General features: G+C 48.0%; 1 protein-coding gene across 1 annotated transcript in view; it reads left to right on the top strand.

Annotated features, from left to right (window-relative positions):
* LOC139561595 (IgGFc-binding protein-like) overlaps nt 1-21,069 on the top strand; it is a 104,744-nt gene that overhangs the window by 75,815 nt on the left and 7,860 nt on the right. Inside the window, exons 109-127 of the mRNA XM_071378816.1 lie at nt 557-804; nt 1,071-1,248; nt 1,406-1,514; nt 1,774-1,868; nt 3,864-4,040; nt 4,824-5,026; nt 5,265-5,409; nt 5,597-5,694; nt 5,876-6,019; nt 9,158-9,322; nt 14,525-14,652; nt 15,430-15,701; nt 16,359-16,567; nt 17,400-17,544; nt 17,755-18,002; nt 19,226-19,355; nt 19,460-19,661; nt 20,042-20,203; nt 20,724-20,854. Of these exons, the coding sequence (XP_071234917.1) occupies nt 557-804; nt 1,071-1,248; nt 1,406-1,514; nt 1,774-1,868; nt 3,864-4,040; nt 4,824-5,026; nt 5,265-5,409; nt 5,597-5,694; nt 5,876-6,019; nt 9,158-9,322; nt 14,525-14,652; nt 15,430-15,701; nt 16,359-16,567; nt 17,400-17,544; nt 17,755-18,002; nt 19,226-19,355; nt 19,460-19,661; nt 20,042-20,203; nt 20,724-20,854 (3,189 nt within the window). The remainder of the gene's footprint in view (nt 1-556; nt 805-1,070; nt 1,249-1,405; nt 1,515-1,773; nt 1,869-3,863; nt 4,041-4,823; nt 5,027-5,264; nt 5,410-5,596; nt 5,695-5,875; nt 6,020-9,157; nt 9,323-14,524; nt 14,653-15,429; nt 15,702-16,358; nt 16,568-17,399; nt 17,545-17,754; nt 18,003-19,225; nt 19,356-19,459; nt 19,662-20,041; nt 20,204-20,723; nt 20,855-21,069) is intronic.

Raw genomic sequence — 21,069 nt, 5'->3', positions numbered from 1 at the left:
AACACACATCAATTACAACACGCATCAATTACAACACGCATCAATTACAACACACATGAATTACAACACGCATCAATTACAACACGCATCAATTACAACACACATGAATTAAAACACGCATCAATTACAACACGCATCAATTACAACACACATGAATTACAACACGCATCAATTACAACACGCATCAATTACAACACACATGAATTAAAACACGCATCAATTACAACACGCATCAATTACAACACACATGAATTACAACACGCATCAATTACAACACGCATCAATTACAACACACATGAATTAAAACACGCATCAATTACAACACACATCAATTACAACACACATTAGTTACAACACACATGAATTACAACACGCATTAATTACAACACACATCAATTACAACACACATGAATTACAACACGCATTAATTACAACACACATCAATTACAACACACATCAATTACAACAAATTTAACAACATCACAACCATAAATTAATTCAATACGATAAACTATAACTAAACTTTACCCTCCATCTCTCCTTCCTCCACCCACAGAAACAGGTATCTGCACTGTACAGGGCGACCCTCACTACACCTCTTTCGATAAAAAGGTGCATAACTTCATGGGTTCCTGTTCCTACACTCTCACCAAGCCGTGCAATGAGTCCTCCGGCTTGCCGTACTTCACCGTCGACACCCAGAACGAGCACAGAGGCAGCAACAAGAAGGTGTCGTACGTCCGAGCCGTCATGGTCAAGGTCTACGGGATGACCGTCATCTTGGGAAAGGGACGCAAAATACAGGTGAGGAGGATTATGGGTAGATTAGCGCTACAGTTTGACTTCATCACAAATGTTATATTTCCCACATTTTAGTTTATTTATATTATTATTTATTTATATATGGATTATGCTGCCAAAGTGTCAGAAAAAGGCTTCGCAGTGTAGAAGATGGAAGGTGGTAAAGAAAACCAAAATATATCAAAAATAATATTCAACGCTGCACTGTATCGTCAGTTTTTAGCGTCAAGACGTTTAATCAAACTGGTTGCTCTCTGCCCCTCTCCCAGGTCAACGGTACCCTGGTGACCCCTCCCGTGACTCTGACCAATGGGGTGAAGATCTACTTGAGCGGGAAGTTTGTTGTGTTGGAGACGACCTTTGGCCTGCGGGTGAGGTTCGATGGTAACCACCACGCTGACGTCACTCTGCCCTCCTTCTACAACGGACTGCTCTGTGGACTTTGTGGTAAGAAGGGTTCATCAACAGATAATCAATATTGACAGACAGGGAAACCTGCAGTAGTACACCATACAAGCCCTTGGGATGAGAAAATAATGATACAAAACATCCTAATTGACTAGATAGGGATTCTGTAATTATTTGGTGATTGTCTATCTAATAGGAAACTTCAATGACCAACCTGGTGACGACAACATCAAGCCAGATGGTAAACCAGCCGTCAACACCAACGAACTGGGCGAGAGCTGGCAGGTCCCCGACGACCGCCCTGAGTGAGTCTGACACCTGTTTCCGTTTCTTTAACATTCATGAATTGAATGGTTTTATTTATCCTGTATTTTTCAGGAAGTACTATAGTCTGACCTCGGATACCAGAGCCAGACTTTTACATTCATCCAAGATTCCATTGTTTTGTATCAAACGTGACCTACTACAGGTCTGTCTCCATGGAGATTTAATTTCACTCCTCGATAGTGACGTCTTTGACGTTCATCCCTTTCTTTAATCCCTCCATCCCTCTGTCCCTGTCAGCTGTACCCACGGTGGAGGAGAGGAGGAGTGTGATCCCAAGGTGGAGGCAGAGGCTGTGAAACCTACCAGCTGTGGGATGATCAGCGACCCTAACGGTGAGACACACACACACACACACACACACACACACACACACACACACACACACACACACACACACACACACACACACACACACACACACACACACACACACACACACACACACACACACACACACTCACAGACACACTCACACAGACATACACACACACACACACACACACACACACACACACACACACACACACACACACACACACACACACACACATACAGTGCATTCGGAAAGTATTCAGACCCCTTGACTTTTTCCACATTTTGTTGCGTTACAGCCTTATTCTAAAATTGATTAAATCGTTTTTTCCCCCCTCATCAATCTACACAAAGTACCCCATAGTGATAAAGAAAAAACAGGTGTTTAGACATTTTTACAAATGTATTACAAATAAAAAACTGAAATATCACATTTACATAAGTATTCAGAATCTTTACTCAGTACTTTGTTCAAGCACCATTGGCAGCGATTACAGCCTTGAGTCTTCTTGGGTATGACGCTACAAGCTTGGCACACCTGTATTTGGGTGGTTTCTCCGATTGTTCTCTGCAGATCCTCTCAAGCTCTGTCAGGTTGGATGGGGAGCGTCGCTGCACAGCTATTTTGAGGTCTCTCCAGACATGTTTTATCGGGTTCAAGTCCATGCTCTGGCTGGGCCACTCAAGGACATTCAGAGACTTGTCCCGAAGCCAGTCCTGCATTGTCTTGGTTGTGTGCTTAGGGTCGTTGTCCTGTTGGAAGGTGAACCTTCGCCCCGGTCTGAGGTCCTGAGCGCTCTGGAGCAGGTTTTCATCAAGGATCTCTCTGTACTTTGCTCCGTTCATCTTTCCTTCGATCCTGACTAGTCTCCCAGTACCTGTCACTGGAAAAAATCCCCACATCATGATGCTGCCACCACCATGCTTCACCGTAGGGATGGTGCCAGGTTTCCTCCACATGTGACGCTTGGAATTCAGGCCAAAAAGACTTCAATCTTGGTTTCATCAGACCAGAGAATCTTGTTTCTCATGGTCTGAGAGTCCTTTAGGTGCCTTTTGGCAAACTCCAAGCATGCTGTCATGTGTCTTTTACTGAGGAGTGGCTTCTGTCTGGCCACTCTACCATAAAGGCCTGATTGGTGGAGTGCTGCAGAAAAAGTCCCTCTGGAAAGTTCTCCTATCTCCACAGAGGAACTCTGTAGCTCTGTCAGAGTGACCATCAGGCTCTTACTCACCTCACTGACCAAGGTCCTTCCCCCCCCGATTGCTCAGTTTGGCCGGGCGGCCAGCTCAAGGAAGAGTCTTGGTGGTTCCAAACTTCTTCCATTTAAAGATGAGGAGGCCACTGTGTTCTTGGGGACCTTCAATGCTGCAGACATTTTTTGGTACCCTTCCCCAGATCTGTGCCTCGACCCAATTCTGTCATGGAGCTCTGCAGACAATTCCTTCGACCTCATGGCTTGGTTTTTGCTCTGACATGCACTATCAACTGTGGGACCTTAAATAGACAGGTGTGTTCCTTTCCAAATCATGTCCAATCACGTTAATTTACCACAAGTGGAATCCAATCAAGTTGAGGAAACATCTCAAGGATGATCAATGGAAACAGGATGCACCTGAGCTCAATTTCAGGTCTCATAGCAAAGGGTCTGAATACTTATTTAAATAAGGTATTTCTGTTAGTTTTTTAAATAAATGGACAACAATTTCTAAAAAACTATTTTTACTTTGTCATTATGGGGTTTTGTGTATAGATCAATTAGGAAAATTGTTTATTTAATAAATTTTAGAATAAGGCTGTAACGTAACAAAATGTGGAAAAAGTCAAGGTGTCCAAATGCACTGTATGAACACACTGTCTAGACTGTGATTTGAAAGAAAATCCTATGGACAAACATATTTTCTTTAACCAAAACGGTTACATAAAATATACTACACACAACTTGTAATGTATATTTCAGTCTCCCCCTTCACTAAAACCATTTTTTACCAATCATTCTCCGTGGTTGTCCCAGGTATCTTCAAGCCGTGCCACGCGGTGGTTCCCCCCAACATCTACCAGGAGAACTGTGTGTATGACCAGTGTGCTACAGGAGGGGAGACGGTGGCTCTGTGCCAGGCTATAGAGAGCTACGCTGACCTGTGTGCCTTGGCTGGAGTACCCATCGCATGGAGGAACAACACCTTCTGTCGTAAGTCTCACACACACACACACACACACACACACACACACACACCTGTCGTAAGTCACACACACACACCTGTCGTACGTCACACACACACACACACCTGTCGTAAGTCACACACACACCTGTCGTACGTCACACACACACACACCTGTCGTAAGTCACACACACACACACACACACACACACACACACACACACACACACACACACACACACACACACACACACACACACACACACACACACACACACACACACACACACACACACACACACCTGCCGTAAGTCACACCAATAAACAATCTTTACAACTTTACCTTCTGTTGTAACACACCTGTGTCTTCTCTATGTAAAACAGTAGGCTGTGCATCTACTAAGAAACCTGTCAATATACTGTAACATACTGTATCTGTATGTTACTGTATCTGTATATTACTGTAATTCTATATTACTGTATCTGTATGTTACTGTATCTGTATGTTACTGTAATTCTATATTACTGTATCTGTATGTTACTGTATCTGTATGTTACTGTAACTCTATGTTACTGTATCTGTATGTTACTGTATCTGTATGTTACTGTAACTCTATGTTACTGTATCTGTATGTTACTGTATCTGTATGGTACTGTAATTATATATTACTGTAACTCTATGTTACTGTATCTGTATGTTACTGTAATTCTATATTACTGTATCTGTATGTTACTGTATCTGTATGTTACCGTACCCCCCCCCCCCCCCCCTTTATTGAGATGAACCAACATGTCCCCCATCTCTCCCCCAGCTCTGAAGTGTCTCCCAGGTAGCCACTACGAGCCCTGTGGTAGCGCCTGTCCCTCCAGCTGTCAGAACCCTACTTTCAACTCCACCTGTAACCAGCCCTGTGTAGAGGGGTGTGTGTGTGACCTCGGACTGCTCCTCAGCGGAGACAAGTGTGTCCCACCCAGCCAGTGTGGCTGCACCGACGAGGATAACAACTATAGACCGGTAAGCAAGAGAGTCACCGTTTTATCGTTGCTTTCACAGAAGTCAATACGATGCCTGGAACTCGTGGGAATAACATTAGCTAGAGTTCAAGTCATCTCATAAACCGTTTGAAAGAGTTTTAGTTTGAGTCTCTGTTTGCAAAAGCACAGCTTAGCTTTTAGCACTCTACATTTGGTAGACTATGTTGAAGGCTAGCTCGTATTGCTGTGGCAGATGTGTATGTCTGTGCGTGTCCTAGGTGGGAGACAGTTGGTTCACTGAGCTGGACTGTTCGGAGCGTTGTAGGTGTAACCCTGGCAACAACATGACCTGTGAGCCGTGGCAGTGTAGCCCCGCCCAGGAATGTAAGGTGTTGGAGGGAGAGCTGGGATGTGTCTCAACAGGTAAATACCACACCCACTGTAGACATTTAACATCCTTCAAATATCATGTCACAATTTCATTATCAGGCTCAGTTGTCTTTGTTCTATATTTCACAACTGTTACAGGGACAACAAAAATATCATTGATAGTTTTTAGCCCATCAAATGCAGCAACACTGTGACTTCACTATCTTTGTCCTTTCTATAGGTTTGGGTGTGTGTCATGTGTCTGGAGATCCTCACTACTACACCTTCGACGCTGTCATGCACACCTTTATGGGTACCTGTACCTACACCCTGGTAGAGGTGAGTAATGTCATCCTCTCCTCCCTCCCTTTAACATCTCCCTCCATCCCCATCTCTCTGTCTCTCCCACCATCCATCCCTCCCTCCCCATCTCTCTCCCACACTCCCTCTGTGTAATCGATCTCTCCCTCCATCCCCCCATCGCTCTCTTTCCCTCCCTCCCTCTCTCTCTCTCTGTCAGGTGTGTAACTCCACCAAGGTAACTCCGTTCACCATCGTGGCGAAGAATGAGGAGCGCGGCCAACCAGAGGCGTCTTACGTGCACTCTGTTACAGTCTACCTTCCCAACGCCAACGTCACGCTACAGAAGAGCCGCAGAGTTCTGGTGAGATGGAGCGATTGAAGGAGGGAGGGAGTCCTTGGGGAGTATATATTACTGTTAACTGTGAATCAGATTTCCCCAAAAAGTACAGCAGTTCTCTGCTTTGTCAAATTGTTTCAGTCAGATAGTAGAGTCACCGTTATGGTAATTATTGGTCATTATTCATCGTCAACAATCACTATCCTCTCTATGAAGCTGGCAGGGGAGACAGTGGAGACAGTGGAGACAGGGGAGACAGTGGAGACAGGGGAGACAGGGGAGACAGGGAAGACAGGGAAGACAGGGGAGGCAGAGGAGACAGGGGAGGCAGAGGTGACAGGGAAGACATGGGAGACACAGAGACAGGGAAGACAGGGGAGACAGGGAAGACAGGGGAGACAGGGGTGACAGGGAAGACAGGGGAGGCATAGGAGACACGGGAGACAAAGAAGACACGGGAGACAGGGGAGACAGGGAAACAGGGAAGACAGGGGAGACAGGGAAGGCAGAGGAGACAGGGGAGGCAGAGGAGACAGGGGAGGCAGAGGAGACAGGGAAGACAGGGGAGACAGGGAAGACAGGGAAACAGGGGAGACAGGGGTGACAGGGGTGACAGGGAAGACAGGGGAGACAGGGAAGACAGAGGAGACAGGGGAGGCAGAGGAGACAGGGGAGGCAGAGGAGACAGGGAAGACAGGGGAGACAGGGGAGGCAGAGGAGACACGGGAGACAGAGGTGACAGGGAAGACAGGGGAGACAGGGAAGACAGGGAAGACAGGGGAGGCAGAGGAGACAGGGGAGGCAGAGGAGACAGGGGTGACAGGGGAGGCAGAGGAGACAGGGGAGGCAGAGGTGACAGGGAAGACATGGGAGACAGGGGAGACAGTGGAGACGGGGGTGACAGGGAATACAGGGGAGACAGGGAAGACAGGGGAGACAGGGGTGACAGGGAATACAGGGGAGACACGGGAGACAGGGAAGACAGGGGAGACAGGGGTGACAGTGGAGACAGGGGAGACAGAGGTGACAGGGAAGACATGGGAGACACAGAGACAGGGAAGACAGGGGAGACAGGGAAGACAGGGGAGACAGGGGTGACAGGGAAGACAGGGGAGGCATAGGAGACAGGGAAGACAGGGGAGACAGGGGTGACAGTGGAGACAGGGGAGACAGAGGTGACAGGGAAGACATGGGAGACACAGAGACAGGGAAGACAGGGGAGACAGGGAAGACAGGGGAGACAGGGGTGACAGGGAAGACAGGGGAGGCATAGGAGACACGGGAGACAAAGAAGACACGGGAGACAGGGGAGACAGGGAAACAGGGAAGACAGGGGAGACAGGGAAGGCAGAGGAGACAGGGGAGGCAGAGGAGACAGGGGAGGCAGAGGAGACAGGGAAGACAGGGGAGACAGGGAAGACAGGGAAACAGGGGAGACAGGGGTGACAGGGGTGACAGGGAAGACAGGGGAGACAGGGAAGGCAGAGGAGACAGGGGAGGCAGAGGAGACAGGGGAGGCAGAGTAGACAGGGAAGACAGGGGAGACAGGGAAGACAGGGAAGACAGGGGAGACAGAGGAGACAGGGGTGACAGGGAAGACAGGGGAGGCAGAGGAGACAGGGGTGACAGGGGTGACAGGGGTGACAGGGGAGGCAGAGGAGACACGGGAGACAGAGGTGACAGGGAAGACAGGGGAGACAGGGAAGACAGGGAAGACAGGGGAGACAGGGGTGACAGGGGTGACAGGGGAGGCAGAGGAGACACGGGAGACAGAGGAGACAGGGAAGACAGGGGAGACAGGGGTGACAGGGGTGACAGGGAAGACAGGGGAGACAGGGAAGACAGAGGAGACAGGGAAGACAGGGGAGACAGGGAAACAGGGGAGACAGGGGTGACAGTGGAGACAGGGAAGACAGGGGAGACAGGGGAGGCAGGGGAGGCAGAGGAGACAGGGGAGGCAGAGGAGACAGGGAAGACAGGGGAGACAGGGAAGACAGGGAAGACAGGGGAGACAGAGGAGACAGGGGTGACAGGGGTGACAGGGAAGACAGGGGAGGCAGAGGAGACAGGGGAGGCAGAGGAGACACGGGAGACACGGGAGACAGAGGTGACAGGGAAGACAGGGGAGACAGGGAAGACAGGGAAGACAGGGGAGGCAGAGGAGACAGAGGTGACAGGGAAGACAGGGGAGACAGGGAAGACAGGGGAGGCAGAGGAGACAGGGGAGACAGAGGAGACAGGGGAGACAGGGAAGACAGGGGAGACAGGGGTGACAGGGGAGACAGGGGAGGCAGAGGAGACAAGGGAGACACGGGAGACAGAGGTGACAGGGAAGACAGGGGAGACAGGGAAGACAGGGGAGGCAGAGGAGACAGGGAAGACAGGGGAGGCAGAGGAGACAGGGAAGACAGGGGAGGCAGAGGAGACAGGGGAGGCAGAGGAGACAGGGGAGACAGGGAAGACAGGGGAGGCAGAGGAGACAGGGGTGACAGGGGAGGCAGAGGAGACGGGGAAGACACGGGAGACAGGGGAGACAGGGGAGACAGTGGAGACGGGGGAGGCAGAGGAGACAGGGGTGACAGGGGAGACAGGGGTGACAGGGAAGACAGTGGAGACGGGGGAGACAGTGGAGACGGGGGAGACGGAGGAGGCAGTGGAGGCAGGGGAGACGGGGGAGACAGGGGAGGCAGGGGAGACAGGGGTGACAGGGGTGACAGGGAAGACAGGGGAGACAGGGGTGACAGTGGAGACAGGGGAGACAGTGGAGACGGGGGAGACGGAGGAGGCAGTGGAGGCAGGGGAGACGGGGGAGACAGGGGAGGCAGGGGAGACGGGGGAGACGAGGGAGACAGGAGATGGTGTAGACAGGAGACAAGGGAGACAGGGGAGAAAGGGGAGGCAAGGGGGTTTGCCTATACTAAAATATTGTTTCTAGGGGGTGCTAATGGAGGTTGCCTATTCTAGTGAGGACTTCAGCACCGGCAAGCCCCTCCCTTGAACCGTCCATGGAAGCTGTGATGGCCTAGTTTGATAAACAATAACCCAGAAGCCTTATAATGTATTATTGATCACCACTAATAACCTCTTTCTCCCTTCACTCCCCCACCCCTCTATGTCTCCGTCCCCCCTCTACCTTTCTCCCTCCCCCTCTCTCCTCTCCAGTTGAACGGGCACAGGGTGCGCACTCCTCTGTCCATCGATGTGGCCGGGGCCAGGGTCTTGAGTAGTGGTGTCTACATTCTACTGGACACTAACTTTGGACTGAAGGTGAAGTTTGATGGAGTCCATCACCTGGAGATCACCGTCCCTGGAGAATACTTCAACAAGGTACATCCAACTGGACCCAACTATTAGAATGTTACTGTATGATGATGGTACACATAATATAACTAATAATGATGGTCAAATAAAGCTTCTTTCACACAAACGTATTTTGCGGTCTCAAAATATGAACATCACAAAATATGCACATCTTCAGATCAAAATGACACAGTGAAATGCTTATTACGAGCTGCACCAACAATGCAGAGTAAGTAATGTGCTAAATAAACAAAGTAAAATAGTAACACAATAAAATAACAATAACGAGACTATGGGTAGCGGTACAGAGTCAATGTGCAGGGGTACGTTTCAGTCAAGGTAACTGAGGTAATATGTACATGTAGATAGGGGTGAAGTGACTATGTATAGATAATAAACAGAGAGTAGCAGCAGCATATGTGAAGAGTGTGAAGGAATGTGTGTGTGTGTGTGTGTGTGTGTGTGTGTGTGTGTGTGTGTGTGTGTGTGTGTGTGTGTGTGTGTGTGTGTGTGTGTGTGTGTGTGTGTGTGTGTGTGTGTGTGTGTGTGTCAAATCAAATCAAATCAAATCAAATTTTATTAGTCACATACACATGGTTAGCAGATGTTAATGCGAGTGTAGCGAAATGCTTGTGCTTCTAGTTCCGACAATGCAGTAATAACCAACAAGTAATCTAACCTAACAATTCCACAACTACTACCTTATACACACACAAGTGTAAAGGGATAAAGAATATGTACATAAAGATATATGAATGAGTGGTGGTACAGAACGGCATGGCAAGATGCAGTAGATGGTATAGAGTACGGTATATACATATGAGATGAGTACTGTAGGGTATGTAAACATAAAGTGGCATAGTTTAAAGTGGCTAGTGGTACATTTTTACATAATTTCCATCAATTCCCATTTTTAAAGTGGCTGGAGTTGAGTCAGTATGTTGGCAGCGGCCGCTAAATGTTAGTGGTGGCTGTTTAACAGTCTGATGGCCTTGAGATAGAAGCTGTTTTTCAGTCTCTCGGTCCCTGCTTTGATGCACCTGTACTGACCTCGCCTTCTGGATGATAGCGGGGTGAACAGGCAGTGGCTTGGGTGGTTGTTGTCCTTGATGATCTTTATGGCCTTCCTGTGACATCGGGTGGTGTAGGTGTCCTGGAGGGCAGGTAGTTTGCCCCCGGTGGTGCGTTCTGCAGACCTCACTACCCTCTGGAGAGCCTTACGGTTGTGGGCGGAGCAGTTGCCGTACCAGGCGGTGATACAGCCCGACAGGATGCTCTCGATTGTGCATCTGTAGAAGTTTGTGAGTGCTTTTGGTGACAAGCCGAATTTCTTCAGCCTCCTGAGGTTGAAGAGGCGCTGCTGCGCCTTCTTCACAACGCTGTCTGTGTGGGTGGACCAATTCAGTTTGTCCGTGATGTGTACACCGAGGAACTTAAAACTTTCCACCTTCTCCACTACTGACCCGTCGATGTGGATAGGGGGGTGCTCCCTCTGCTGTTTCCTGAAGTCCACAATCATCTCCTTTGTTTTGTTGACGTTGAGTGTGAGGTTATTTTCCTGACACCACACTCCGAGGGCCCTCACCTCCTCCCTGTAGGCCGTCTCGTCGTTGTTGATAATCAAGCCTACCACTGTAGTGTCATCCGCAAACTTGATGATTGAGTTGGAGGCGTGCATGGCCACGCAGTCGTGGGTGAACAGGGAGTACAGGAGAGGGCTCAGAACGCACCCTTGTTGTTACCTACCCTCACCACCTGGGGGCGGCCCGTCAGGAAGTCCAGGACCCAGTTGCACAGGGCGGGGTCGAGACCCAGGGTCTCGAGCTTGATGACGAGTTTGGAGGGTACTATGGTGTTAAATGCTGAGCTGTAATCGATGAACAGCATTCTCACATGGGTATTCCTCTTGTCCAGATGGGTTAGGGCAGTGTGCAGTGTGGTTGCGATTGCGTCGTCTGTGGACCTATTGGGTCGGTAAGCAAATTGGAGTGGGTCTAGGGTGTCCGGTAGGGTGGAGGTGATATGGTCCTTGACTAGTCTCTCAAAGCACTTCATGATGACGGAAGTGAGTGCTACGGGGCGGTAGTCGTTTAGCTCAGTTACCTTAGCTTTCTTGGGAACAGGAACAATGGTGGCCCTCTTGAAGCATGTGGGAACAGCAGACTGGGATAAGGATTGATTGAATATGTCCGTAAACACACCAGCCAGCTGGTCTGCGCATGCTCTGAGGACGCGGCTGGGAATGCCGTCTGGGCCTGCAGCCTTGCGAGGGTTAACACGTTTAAATGTTTTACTCACCTCGGCTGCAGTGAAGGAGAGCCCGCAGGTTTTGGTAGGGGGCCGTGTCAGTGGCACTGTATTGTCCTCAAAGCGGGCAAAAAAGTTGTTTAGCCTGTCTGGGAGCAAGACATCCTGGTCCGCGACGGGGCTGGTTTTCTTTTTGTAATCCGTGATTGACTGTAGACCCTGCCACATACCTCTTGTGTCTGAGCTGTTGAATTGCGACTCGATTTTGTCTCTGTACTGGGACTTAGCCTGTTTGATTGCCTTGCGGAGAGAATAGCTACACTGTTTGTATTCGGTCATGCTTCCGGTCACCTTGCCCTGGTTAAAAGCAGTGGTTCGCGCTTTCAGTTTCACGCGAATGCTGCCGTCAATCCACGGTTTCTGGTTTGGGAATGTTTTAATCGTTGCTGTGGGTACGACATCGTCAATGCACTTCCTAATGAACTCGCTCACCGAATCAGCATATTCGTCAATATTGTTGTTGGACGCAATGCGGAACATATTCCAATCCGCGTGATCGAAGCAGTCTTGAAGCGTGGATTCAGATTGGTCGGACCAGCGTTGAACAGACCTGAGCGCGGGAGCTTGTTGTTTTAGTTTCTGTTTGTAGGCTGGAATCAACAAAATGGAGTCGTGGTCAGCTTTTCCGAAAGGGGGGCGGGGGAGGGCCTTATATGCGTCGCGGAAATTAGTATAACAATGATCTAGGGTTTTTCCAGCCCTGGTAGCACAATCGATATGCTGATAGAATTTAGGGAGTTTTGTTTTTAGATTAGCCTTGTTAAAATCCCCAGCTACAATGAATGCAGCCTCAGGGTGTGTGGTTTCCAGTTTACAAAGAGTCAGATAAAGTTCGTTCAGGGCCATCGATGTGTCTGCTTGGGGGGGAATATATACGGCTGTGATTATGATTGAAGAGAATTCCCGTGGTAGATAATGCGGTCGACATTTGATTGTGAGGAGTTCTAGATCAGGTGAACAGAATGACTTGAGTTCCTGTGTGTTGTTATGATGATCACACCACGTCTCGTTAATCATAAGGCATACCCCCCCGCCCCTCTTCTTACCAGAAAGATGTTTGTTTCTGTCGGCGCGATGCATGAAGAAACCAGCTGGCTGCACCGACTCCGTTAGCGTCTCTTGAGTTAGCCATGTTTCCGTGAAGCAGAGCACGTTGCAATCCCTGATGTCTCTCTGGAATGCTACCCGTGCTCGGATTTCATCAACCTTATTGTCAAGAGACTGGACATTGGCGAGTAGTATGCTAGGGAGTGGAGCGCAATGTGCCCGTCTCCGAAGCCTGACCACGAGACCGCCTCGTTTGCCCCTTTTACGGCGTCGCACAGGGTCGCCGGCTGGGATCAGATCCATTGTATTGGGTGGAAGGCAAAACACTGGATCCGTTTCGGGAAAGTCATATTCCTGGTAGGAACGATGATGAGTTGACGTTAATCGTATATTCAGTAGTTCCTCCCGACTGTATGTAATGAAACCTAAGATTACCTGGGGTACCGATGTAAGAAATAACACATAAAAAAACAAAATACTGCATATTTTCCAAGGAACGCGAAGCGAGGCGGCCATCTCTTTTCGGCGCCGGAAGTAGTGTGTGTGTGTGTGTGTGTGTGTGTGTGTGTGTGTGTGTGTGTGTGTGTGTGTGTGTGTGTGTGTGTGTGTGTGTGTGTGTGTGTGTGTGTGTGTGTGTTTGCGTGCGTGTGCGTGTGCGTGTGCGTGTGCGTGTGCGTGCGTGTGTGCGTTTGTGTGTGTGTTGGAGTGTCAGTGTAGTATGCGTGAGTGTGTGTGTGTGTGTGTGTGTGTGTGTGTGTGTGTGTGTGTGTGTGTGTGTGTGTGTGTGTGTGTGTGTGTGTGTGTGTGTGTGTGTGTGTGTGTGTGTGTGTGTGTGTGTGTGTGTGTGTGTGTGTGTGTGTGTGTGTGTGTGTGTGTGTGTATGTGTGTTGTAGTGTCAGTGTAGTATATGTGTGTGTGTGGTCCAATGAGTGTACATGGAGCCTGAGCAAGATAAAATAATAAAACAATAATAATAAATAAGGGGGTCAATGCTAATAGTCCGGGCAGCCATGTGATTAACTGTTCAGCAGTCATATGGCTTGGGGGTAGAAGCTGGAGTGACATGGACACCAGGGATATGAGGGATAGTCATTTAGACAGGTTACCTTGGTGTTGTTGGGCACAGGGACTATGGTGGTCTGTTTGAAACATGTAGGTATTACAGTCTAGGTCAGGGAGAGGTTGAAAATGTAGGTGAAAACACTTGCCAGCTGGTCAGCGCATGCTCTGAGTACGTGTCCTGCTAATCTGTCTGGTAATCTGTCCTGGTAATCTGTCCTGGTAATCTGTCCTGGTAATCTGTCCTGTAATCTGTCCCGGTAATCTGTCTGGTAATCTGTCCTGGTAATCTGTCTGGTAATCTGTCCTGGTAATATGTCTGGTAATCTGTCTGGTAATCTGTCCTGGTAATCTGTCCTGGTAATCTGTCCCGGTAATCTGTCTGGTAATCTGTCCTGGTAATCTGTCCTGGTAATCTGTCCCGGTAATCTGTCTGGTAATCTGTCCTGGTAATCTGTCCTGGTAATCTGTCCTGGTAATCTGTCTGGTAATCTGTCCCGGTAATCTGTCTGGTAATCTGTCCTGGTAATCTGTCTGGTAATCTGTCTGGTAATCTGTCTGGTAATCTGTCTGGTAATCTGTCTGGTAATCTGTCTGGTAATCTGTCCTGGTAATCTGTCTGGTAATTTGTCCTGGTAATCTGTCCTGGTAATCTGGCTGGTAATCTGTCCTGGTAATCTGGCTGGTAATCTGTCCTAGTAATCTGTTCTGGTAATCTGTCTGGTCATCTGTCTGGTAATCTGTCTGGTAATCTGTCTGGTAATCTTCTACATTATCTCTCTCTCTCACACTCTCTCTCTCTCTACATCTCGCCAGGTGTGTGGTATGTGTGGTAACTTCAACATGAACACGTCTGATGACAACCTGAAACCAGATGGAAAGCCGGCCAAGGACGTGATAGAACTGGGCAACAGCTGGAAGTCAGAGGGAGACTCAGACCCAGGGTCAGTCACCTTGGACCTCTTACCTTAGACCTTTAACCTTTGACCTTGTTCATGTGCTCCACCTGAAGGAAAAGGATTCATATACAAGAACAAAGTCCCATTGCTGATATGCAGATATCCATCTCTGTAGATATCCTCTCCTTCCTTTCTCTATCACCCACATGGAACTCTATGCCACATCAAGTAACTGATGCAAGCAGTACAATCACATTTAAAAAACAGATACAAATACACCTATTGGAACAGCGGGAACTGTGAAGCAACTTAAACACAGACACACACACACGATAACACACGCACTATACACACACATGAGCACATGGATTTTCGATTGTAGATATGTGGTAGTGGAGTAGTGGCCTGAGGACACACACTTAATGTGTTGTAATGTTTTTATTTTATTTACTTGGCCAATATACCACTGCTAAGGGCTGTTCTTAAGCACGACGCAACGTGGAGTCCCTGGATACAGCCTTTAGCCGTGATATATTGGCCGTGTACCACAAACCTCCGTGGTGCCTTATTGCTGCTATAAACTGGTTACCAACGTAATTAGAGCAGTAAAAATAAATGTTTTGTCATACCCGTGGTATACGGTCTGATATACCACGGCTGTCAGCCAATGCTGATTGGCTGACAGCGTTGTCCCTAAGAACAGCCCTTAGCCGTGGTATATTGGCCATATACCATACCCCCTTGTGCCTTATTGCTTAAATACATACCTCTCTCCTTTCATCTATCTAACCCATTTGTCTCTCTCTCTCTTCATCCCTCCAGATGCTCGCCAGATGAGCGTCCCAGCATCCACCCCAACTGCACGACAGAAGAAGAGAACCAGTACGAGACCCTGTGTTCTTCTGTTGTCCTCGGAGACAAGTTCAAGCCCTGCCACTCTTTACTGTCCCCAGAGGCTTTCCTGGGGAACTGCGTGTATGACATGTGTGAATACGACGGCATGCAGGCCACACTGTGTGATAACGTGGAAGCATACGCCCAAGCCTGTCAGTCAGCCGGGGTCACCATCAGCTGGAGGAACAACACATTCTGTCGTAAGTGGAGAGGGGGAGAGAGAGGAGGGAGGGGAGGTGGAGAGATAGGGGAGGGGAGAGGTGAGGTGGAGAGAGAGGAGGGAGGAGAGGAGGGAGGGGAGGTGGAGAGGGAGGAGAGGTGGAGAGGGAGGAGAGGGGGGAAGGGAGGGGAGGTGGAGAGAGAGGGAGAGGGGAGAGGGAGGAGGGGAGAGAGGGGAGGGAGGGGAGAGAGGAGGGAGGGGATGGGATATGGGAGGTGGAGAGGGAGGAGAGGAGGGAGGTGGAGAGAGAGGAGGAGAGGAGGGATGGGAGGGGAGGTGGAGAGGGGAAGAGGAGGGAGGGGAGAGAGGAGAGAGGGGAGGTGGAGAGAGAGGGGGTGGGAGGAGAGGAGGGAGGGGAGGGGAGGGGAGGTGGAGAGGGGAAGAGGAGGGAGGGGAGAGGGAGGAGAGGAGGGAGGGGAGGGGAAAGGAGATGTGAGGTGGAGAGAGAGGAGGGAGGAGAGGAGAGAGGGAGAGAGGGATGAAGAAAGTAAGAAAGAGAGGGTGAAGAGAGTGATAGAAAACGAGTGAAATCATCCCATACAGTATATTATGTACCAAGAACATATTGAACCAACGTCATGTGTTGTGTTCTGGTTGTCTTCTAACCTCTCTCTCCCCCGTCCTCGCCCTCTCCCAGCCCTGCCGTGCCCCCCCAATAGCCACTACTCTGACTGCTCGGCCCCCTGCCCCCCCACCTGCTCTGACCTGTTCCCCACGCTCTGCCACCTGCCCTCCACCACCTGCGTCGAGGGGTGCCAGTGTAACGCAGGGTTTGTCCTCAGTGATGTGCAGTGTGTTCCTCTGGCCAAGTGTGGCTGTGTGGACAGAGTGGGAGAGTACCATGATGTGAGTCTGATTGGTACACACACACACACACACTCACACACACACTCACACACACACTCACACACACAGGCTTCTTCTCATCAGATGAAATTATCTCTGTCTAATATTACCTCTGTCTGATATTACCTCTGTCTGATATTACCTCTGTTGGATGTTACCTCTGTCGGATGTTACCTCTGTCTGATATTACCTCTGTCTGATATTACCTCTGTCTGATATTACCTCTGTCGGATGTTACCTCTGTCTGATATTACCTCTGTCTGATATTACCTCTGTCTGATATTACCTCTGTCTGATATTACCTCTGTCTGATATCTGATATTACCTCTGTCTGATATTACCTCTGTCTGATATTACCTCTGTCTGATATTACCTCTGTCTGATATTACCTCTGTCTGATATTACCTCTGTCTGATATCTGATATTACCTCTGTCTGATATTACCTCTGTCTGATATTACCTCTGTCTGATATTACCTCTGTCTGATATTACCTCTGTCTGATATTACCTCTGTCTGATATCTGATATTACCTCTAGCTGATATTACCTCTGTCTGATATCTGATATTACCTCTGTCTGATATTACCTCTGTCTGATATTACCTCTGTCTGATATTACCTCTGTCTGATATTACCTCTGTCTGATATTACCTATAGCTGATACGTCATCAAGTGAGCCTACTAAAAGTTTAAGATAGAATTTATTAATTTGGGGGGGAAATGTGGGGGGAGGGGGGGGGGGACTGTGCCAAAAGATCCTGTCATCATCGTTTTTGTTACTGACACACTCCTAGAATCAACAGTCAGTCATAATCCTGACGTGTGTGTTCCAGGTGGGGGACTCGTGGTTGACTGAACACTGTGATGGCCAGTGTACCTGTAACCTGGGAGGCTCCATTACCTGCTCAGACGTTAAATGTCCCGGCAATTCTGTCTGCATTCTGGACAAATATGGAGAACTCTACTGCAAACCTGAGAGTAAGTCTCAATTTTACTCCCAATATTGGCAATATTACCTCCAATTCCACTAGTAGTACTAGTAGATACTATTACAGATACTAATACTCAATACTCACAAACCTTGGCCTTATAACAGCCTATATTATCTTGCTGTATGATTTTAGGCTAAAGTTTCTACCTGCTCATACAGCTTTCTCTTTCCCTTTCCCCCCCCACCCCCCTCTCCAGAGTTCGACAGGTGTAATATCCACGGTGACCCCCACTACCGTACATTCGATGGGCTCACCCACCACTTCCAGGGCCCCTACACCTACACCCTGACCCAGGGTCACGACCTCCCCAACTCACTGGTCGATCTGCAGGTGCGGGGAAAGAACGTCCGTCGTGGTGGCAGCAGGAAGTTCTCCTACCTGGATGAGGTGTATGTAGATGTCTACGGAGTCAGCATCCACTTCCTGCAGAAGAAAGTAGTACTGGTGAGTTGAATGGAAGAACATAGTGTATTTAGAGTGAATGTAAGAACATACTGTATTTAGAGTGAATGGAAGAACATACTGTATTTAGAGTGAATAGAAGAACATACTGTATTTAGAGTGAATGGAAGAACCTACTGTATTTAGAGTGAATGGAAGAACCTACTGTATTTAGAGTGAATGGAAGAACGTACTGTATTTAGAGTGAATGGAAGAACATACTGTATTTAGAGTGAATGGAAGAACATACTGTATTTAGAGTGAATGGAAGAACATACTGTATTTAGAGTGAATAGAAGAACATACTGTATTTAGAGTGAATGGAAGAACATACTGTATTTAGAGTGAATGGAAGAACATACTGTATTTAGAGTGAATGGAAGAACATACTGTATTTAGAGTGAATGGAAGAACCTACTGTATTTAGAGTGAATGGAAGAACCTACTGTATTTAGAGTGAATGGAAGAACATACTGTATTTAGAGTGAATAGAAGAACATACTGTATTTAGAGTGAATGGAAGAACATACTGTATTTAGAGTGAATGGAAGAACATACTGTATTTAGAGTGAATAGAAGAACATACTGTATTTAGAGTGAATGGAAGAACATACTGTATTTAGAGTGAATGGAAGAACATACTGTATTTAGAGTGAATGGAAGAACCTACTGTATTTAGAGTGAATGGAAGAACCTACTGTATTTAGAGTGAATGGAAGAACATACTGTATTTAGAGTGAATGGAAGAACCTACTGTATTTAGAGTGAATGGAAGAACGTACTGTATTTAGAGTGAATGGAAGAACCTACTGTATTTAGAGTGAATGGAAGAACATACTGTATTTAGAGTGAATGGAAGAACATACTGTATTTAGAGTGAATGGAAGAACATACTGTATTTAGAGTGAATGGAAGAACATACTGTATTTAGAGTGAATGGAAGAACCTACTGTATTTAGAGTGAATGGAAGAACATACTGTATTTAGAGTGAATGGAAGAGGAGATGAATCTCACTGTTGTGAGTGCAGCCATTCATTTGCATGTGCTGGGTTGTTATTACATAGAAACATTATGTTTTCCACATGGTGGTTTGATAGTGGATCATACACGATGCATATGAAGGTTTAAAACGGTTCGGATCATCTGTAGAGCCACAACACCAATAGAAGACTTTATCAATGCATTATAAAAAAACACTTCTATTCCACTTCCGTTCTCTCTGTAGGTGAACGGTGAACGTGTGGCTCCTCCTCTCAGTCCTAGAGGCGGCCTGACCATCACGAGGAACTCTAAGAACGTCCAGCTGGTCGCCGACTTCGGCATGACCGTACGCTTCGACGGCAAGCAGCACGGAGGTGAGAGACTAGAAAGGGACTGCACCATTTAGTCAGTCACTCCTCACTCACTCACTCACTCATTCCCTCCCTCTTTCTCCCCTCTCTCCCTCCCTCTTTAACAGAGGTGATCCTACCCAGTACGTACAGGGACAGGGTGAGGGGTCTGTGCGGGAACTATGACGGGGTCTCCAGGAATGAGTACATGAAACCAGATGGAACCGTGACGCGGAACCTTGAAGAGTTCGGAAACAGCTGGAGGGTGACTGACAGGCAGGGGGCGGAGCTAGTGACATCAGAACTCCCCAAGATGGTGCACCTGCACAGGTGAGAGGGAATCACTGGATTATGTATAAACTTAATGTAAACACAATTCATTCATTAGCTTGTTTGTTGGTTCATTAATTCATACATTCCTAATCTACTGTATTTATAAACACAGCCAACAATGTGTTTAGATGATTGAGTGTACATACAGTGCATTCGGAAAGTATTCAGACCCCTTAACTTTTACCACATTTGGTTACGTTACAGCCTTATTCTAATATTGATTACATTCTTTTATTTCCTCATCAATCTAAACACAATACCCCATAGTGACAAAGCAAAAACAGAGTTTTAGAAATATTTGCAATTTTATAATAAAAAAAAAAACTGAAATATCAGTTCATATCTCAACCTCTCCTCCCCCTCTTCACCCTCCCTAGGCGTGATGTGGAGACCGACCCAGAGACAGGCTTTGAGACAGCAGGTTGTACTGACGCTCAGCTGGCTGATTTCAATGGTATTAAACAGTGTGGAGCCATATCAGACCCTACAGGACCCTTCGCTGCCTGCCATGCACCACTACTGCCCAACAGCTTCCAGGAGTGAGTAGAGACAGAGAGTAGAGACAGAAAGAGAGAGTGAAAAAGAGTGAAAAGAGTGAGAGGGAGTGAGAGAGAGTGAGAGAGAGAGTGAGAGAGAGAGAGAGAGAGAGAGAGAGAGAGAGAGAGAGAGAGAGAGAGAGAGAGAGAGAGAGAGAGAGAGAGAGAGAGAGAGAGAGAGAGAGAGAGAGAGAGAGAGAGAGAGAGAGAGAGAGTTAGCTACACAGACAGAGGATTTTGATGTTTGAGATCTGTTAAGGATAAGACAGACATAATTCTAGGAAAGAAAACAAAGTAGAGGTGAAGATGAGGTTTTACTGAAAGACAGATTTAAAGGGTTACTGTTAAAGAGACGATGATGATGATGATGATGAGAGGAAAAAGAGAGATACGTTGTTTGTGTGTGTTGGGGGAGGCTAGGTTACAGGTACACACAAGTCACAAGTTTGACCCTGTTTATCAAGAGTGTATAGATGTATTTGAACTATATTGCGGACTCACCGTCTCATGTGTGTTCTTCCAGGGACTGTTTGTTTGACCTGTGTGCGGATCAGGAAACCGCCTCCCTGCGTTGTGACAGTTATGAGGTGTACGCCCTGGCCTGCCAAGAGGCTGGAGTCAAACTGGGCAACTGGAGACAACAGCTGGGCTGTGGTAAGATACAGACAGGCAGACAGGCAGACAGACAGACAGACAGACAGACAGGCAGGCAGACAGACAGACAGGCAGGCAGGCAGACAGACAGACAGACAGACAGACAGACAGACAGACAGGCAGACAGACAGGCAGACAGACAGACAGACAGACAGACAGACAGACAGACAGACAGACAGACAGACAGACAGACAGACAGACAGGCAGGCAGGCAG

The sequence above is a fragment of the Salvelinus alpinus genome, chromosome 31, assembly GCF_045679555.1.
Source record: "Salvelinus alpinus chromosome 31, SLU_Salpinus.1, whole genome shotgun sequence".
NCBI lineage: Eukaryota > Metazoa > Chordata > Actinopteri > Salmoniformes > Salmonidae > Salvelinus > Salvelinus alpinus.
Note: the sequence above shows the minus strand (reverse complement) of the source record. Positions and strands in the feature narration are given on the sequence as shown.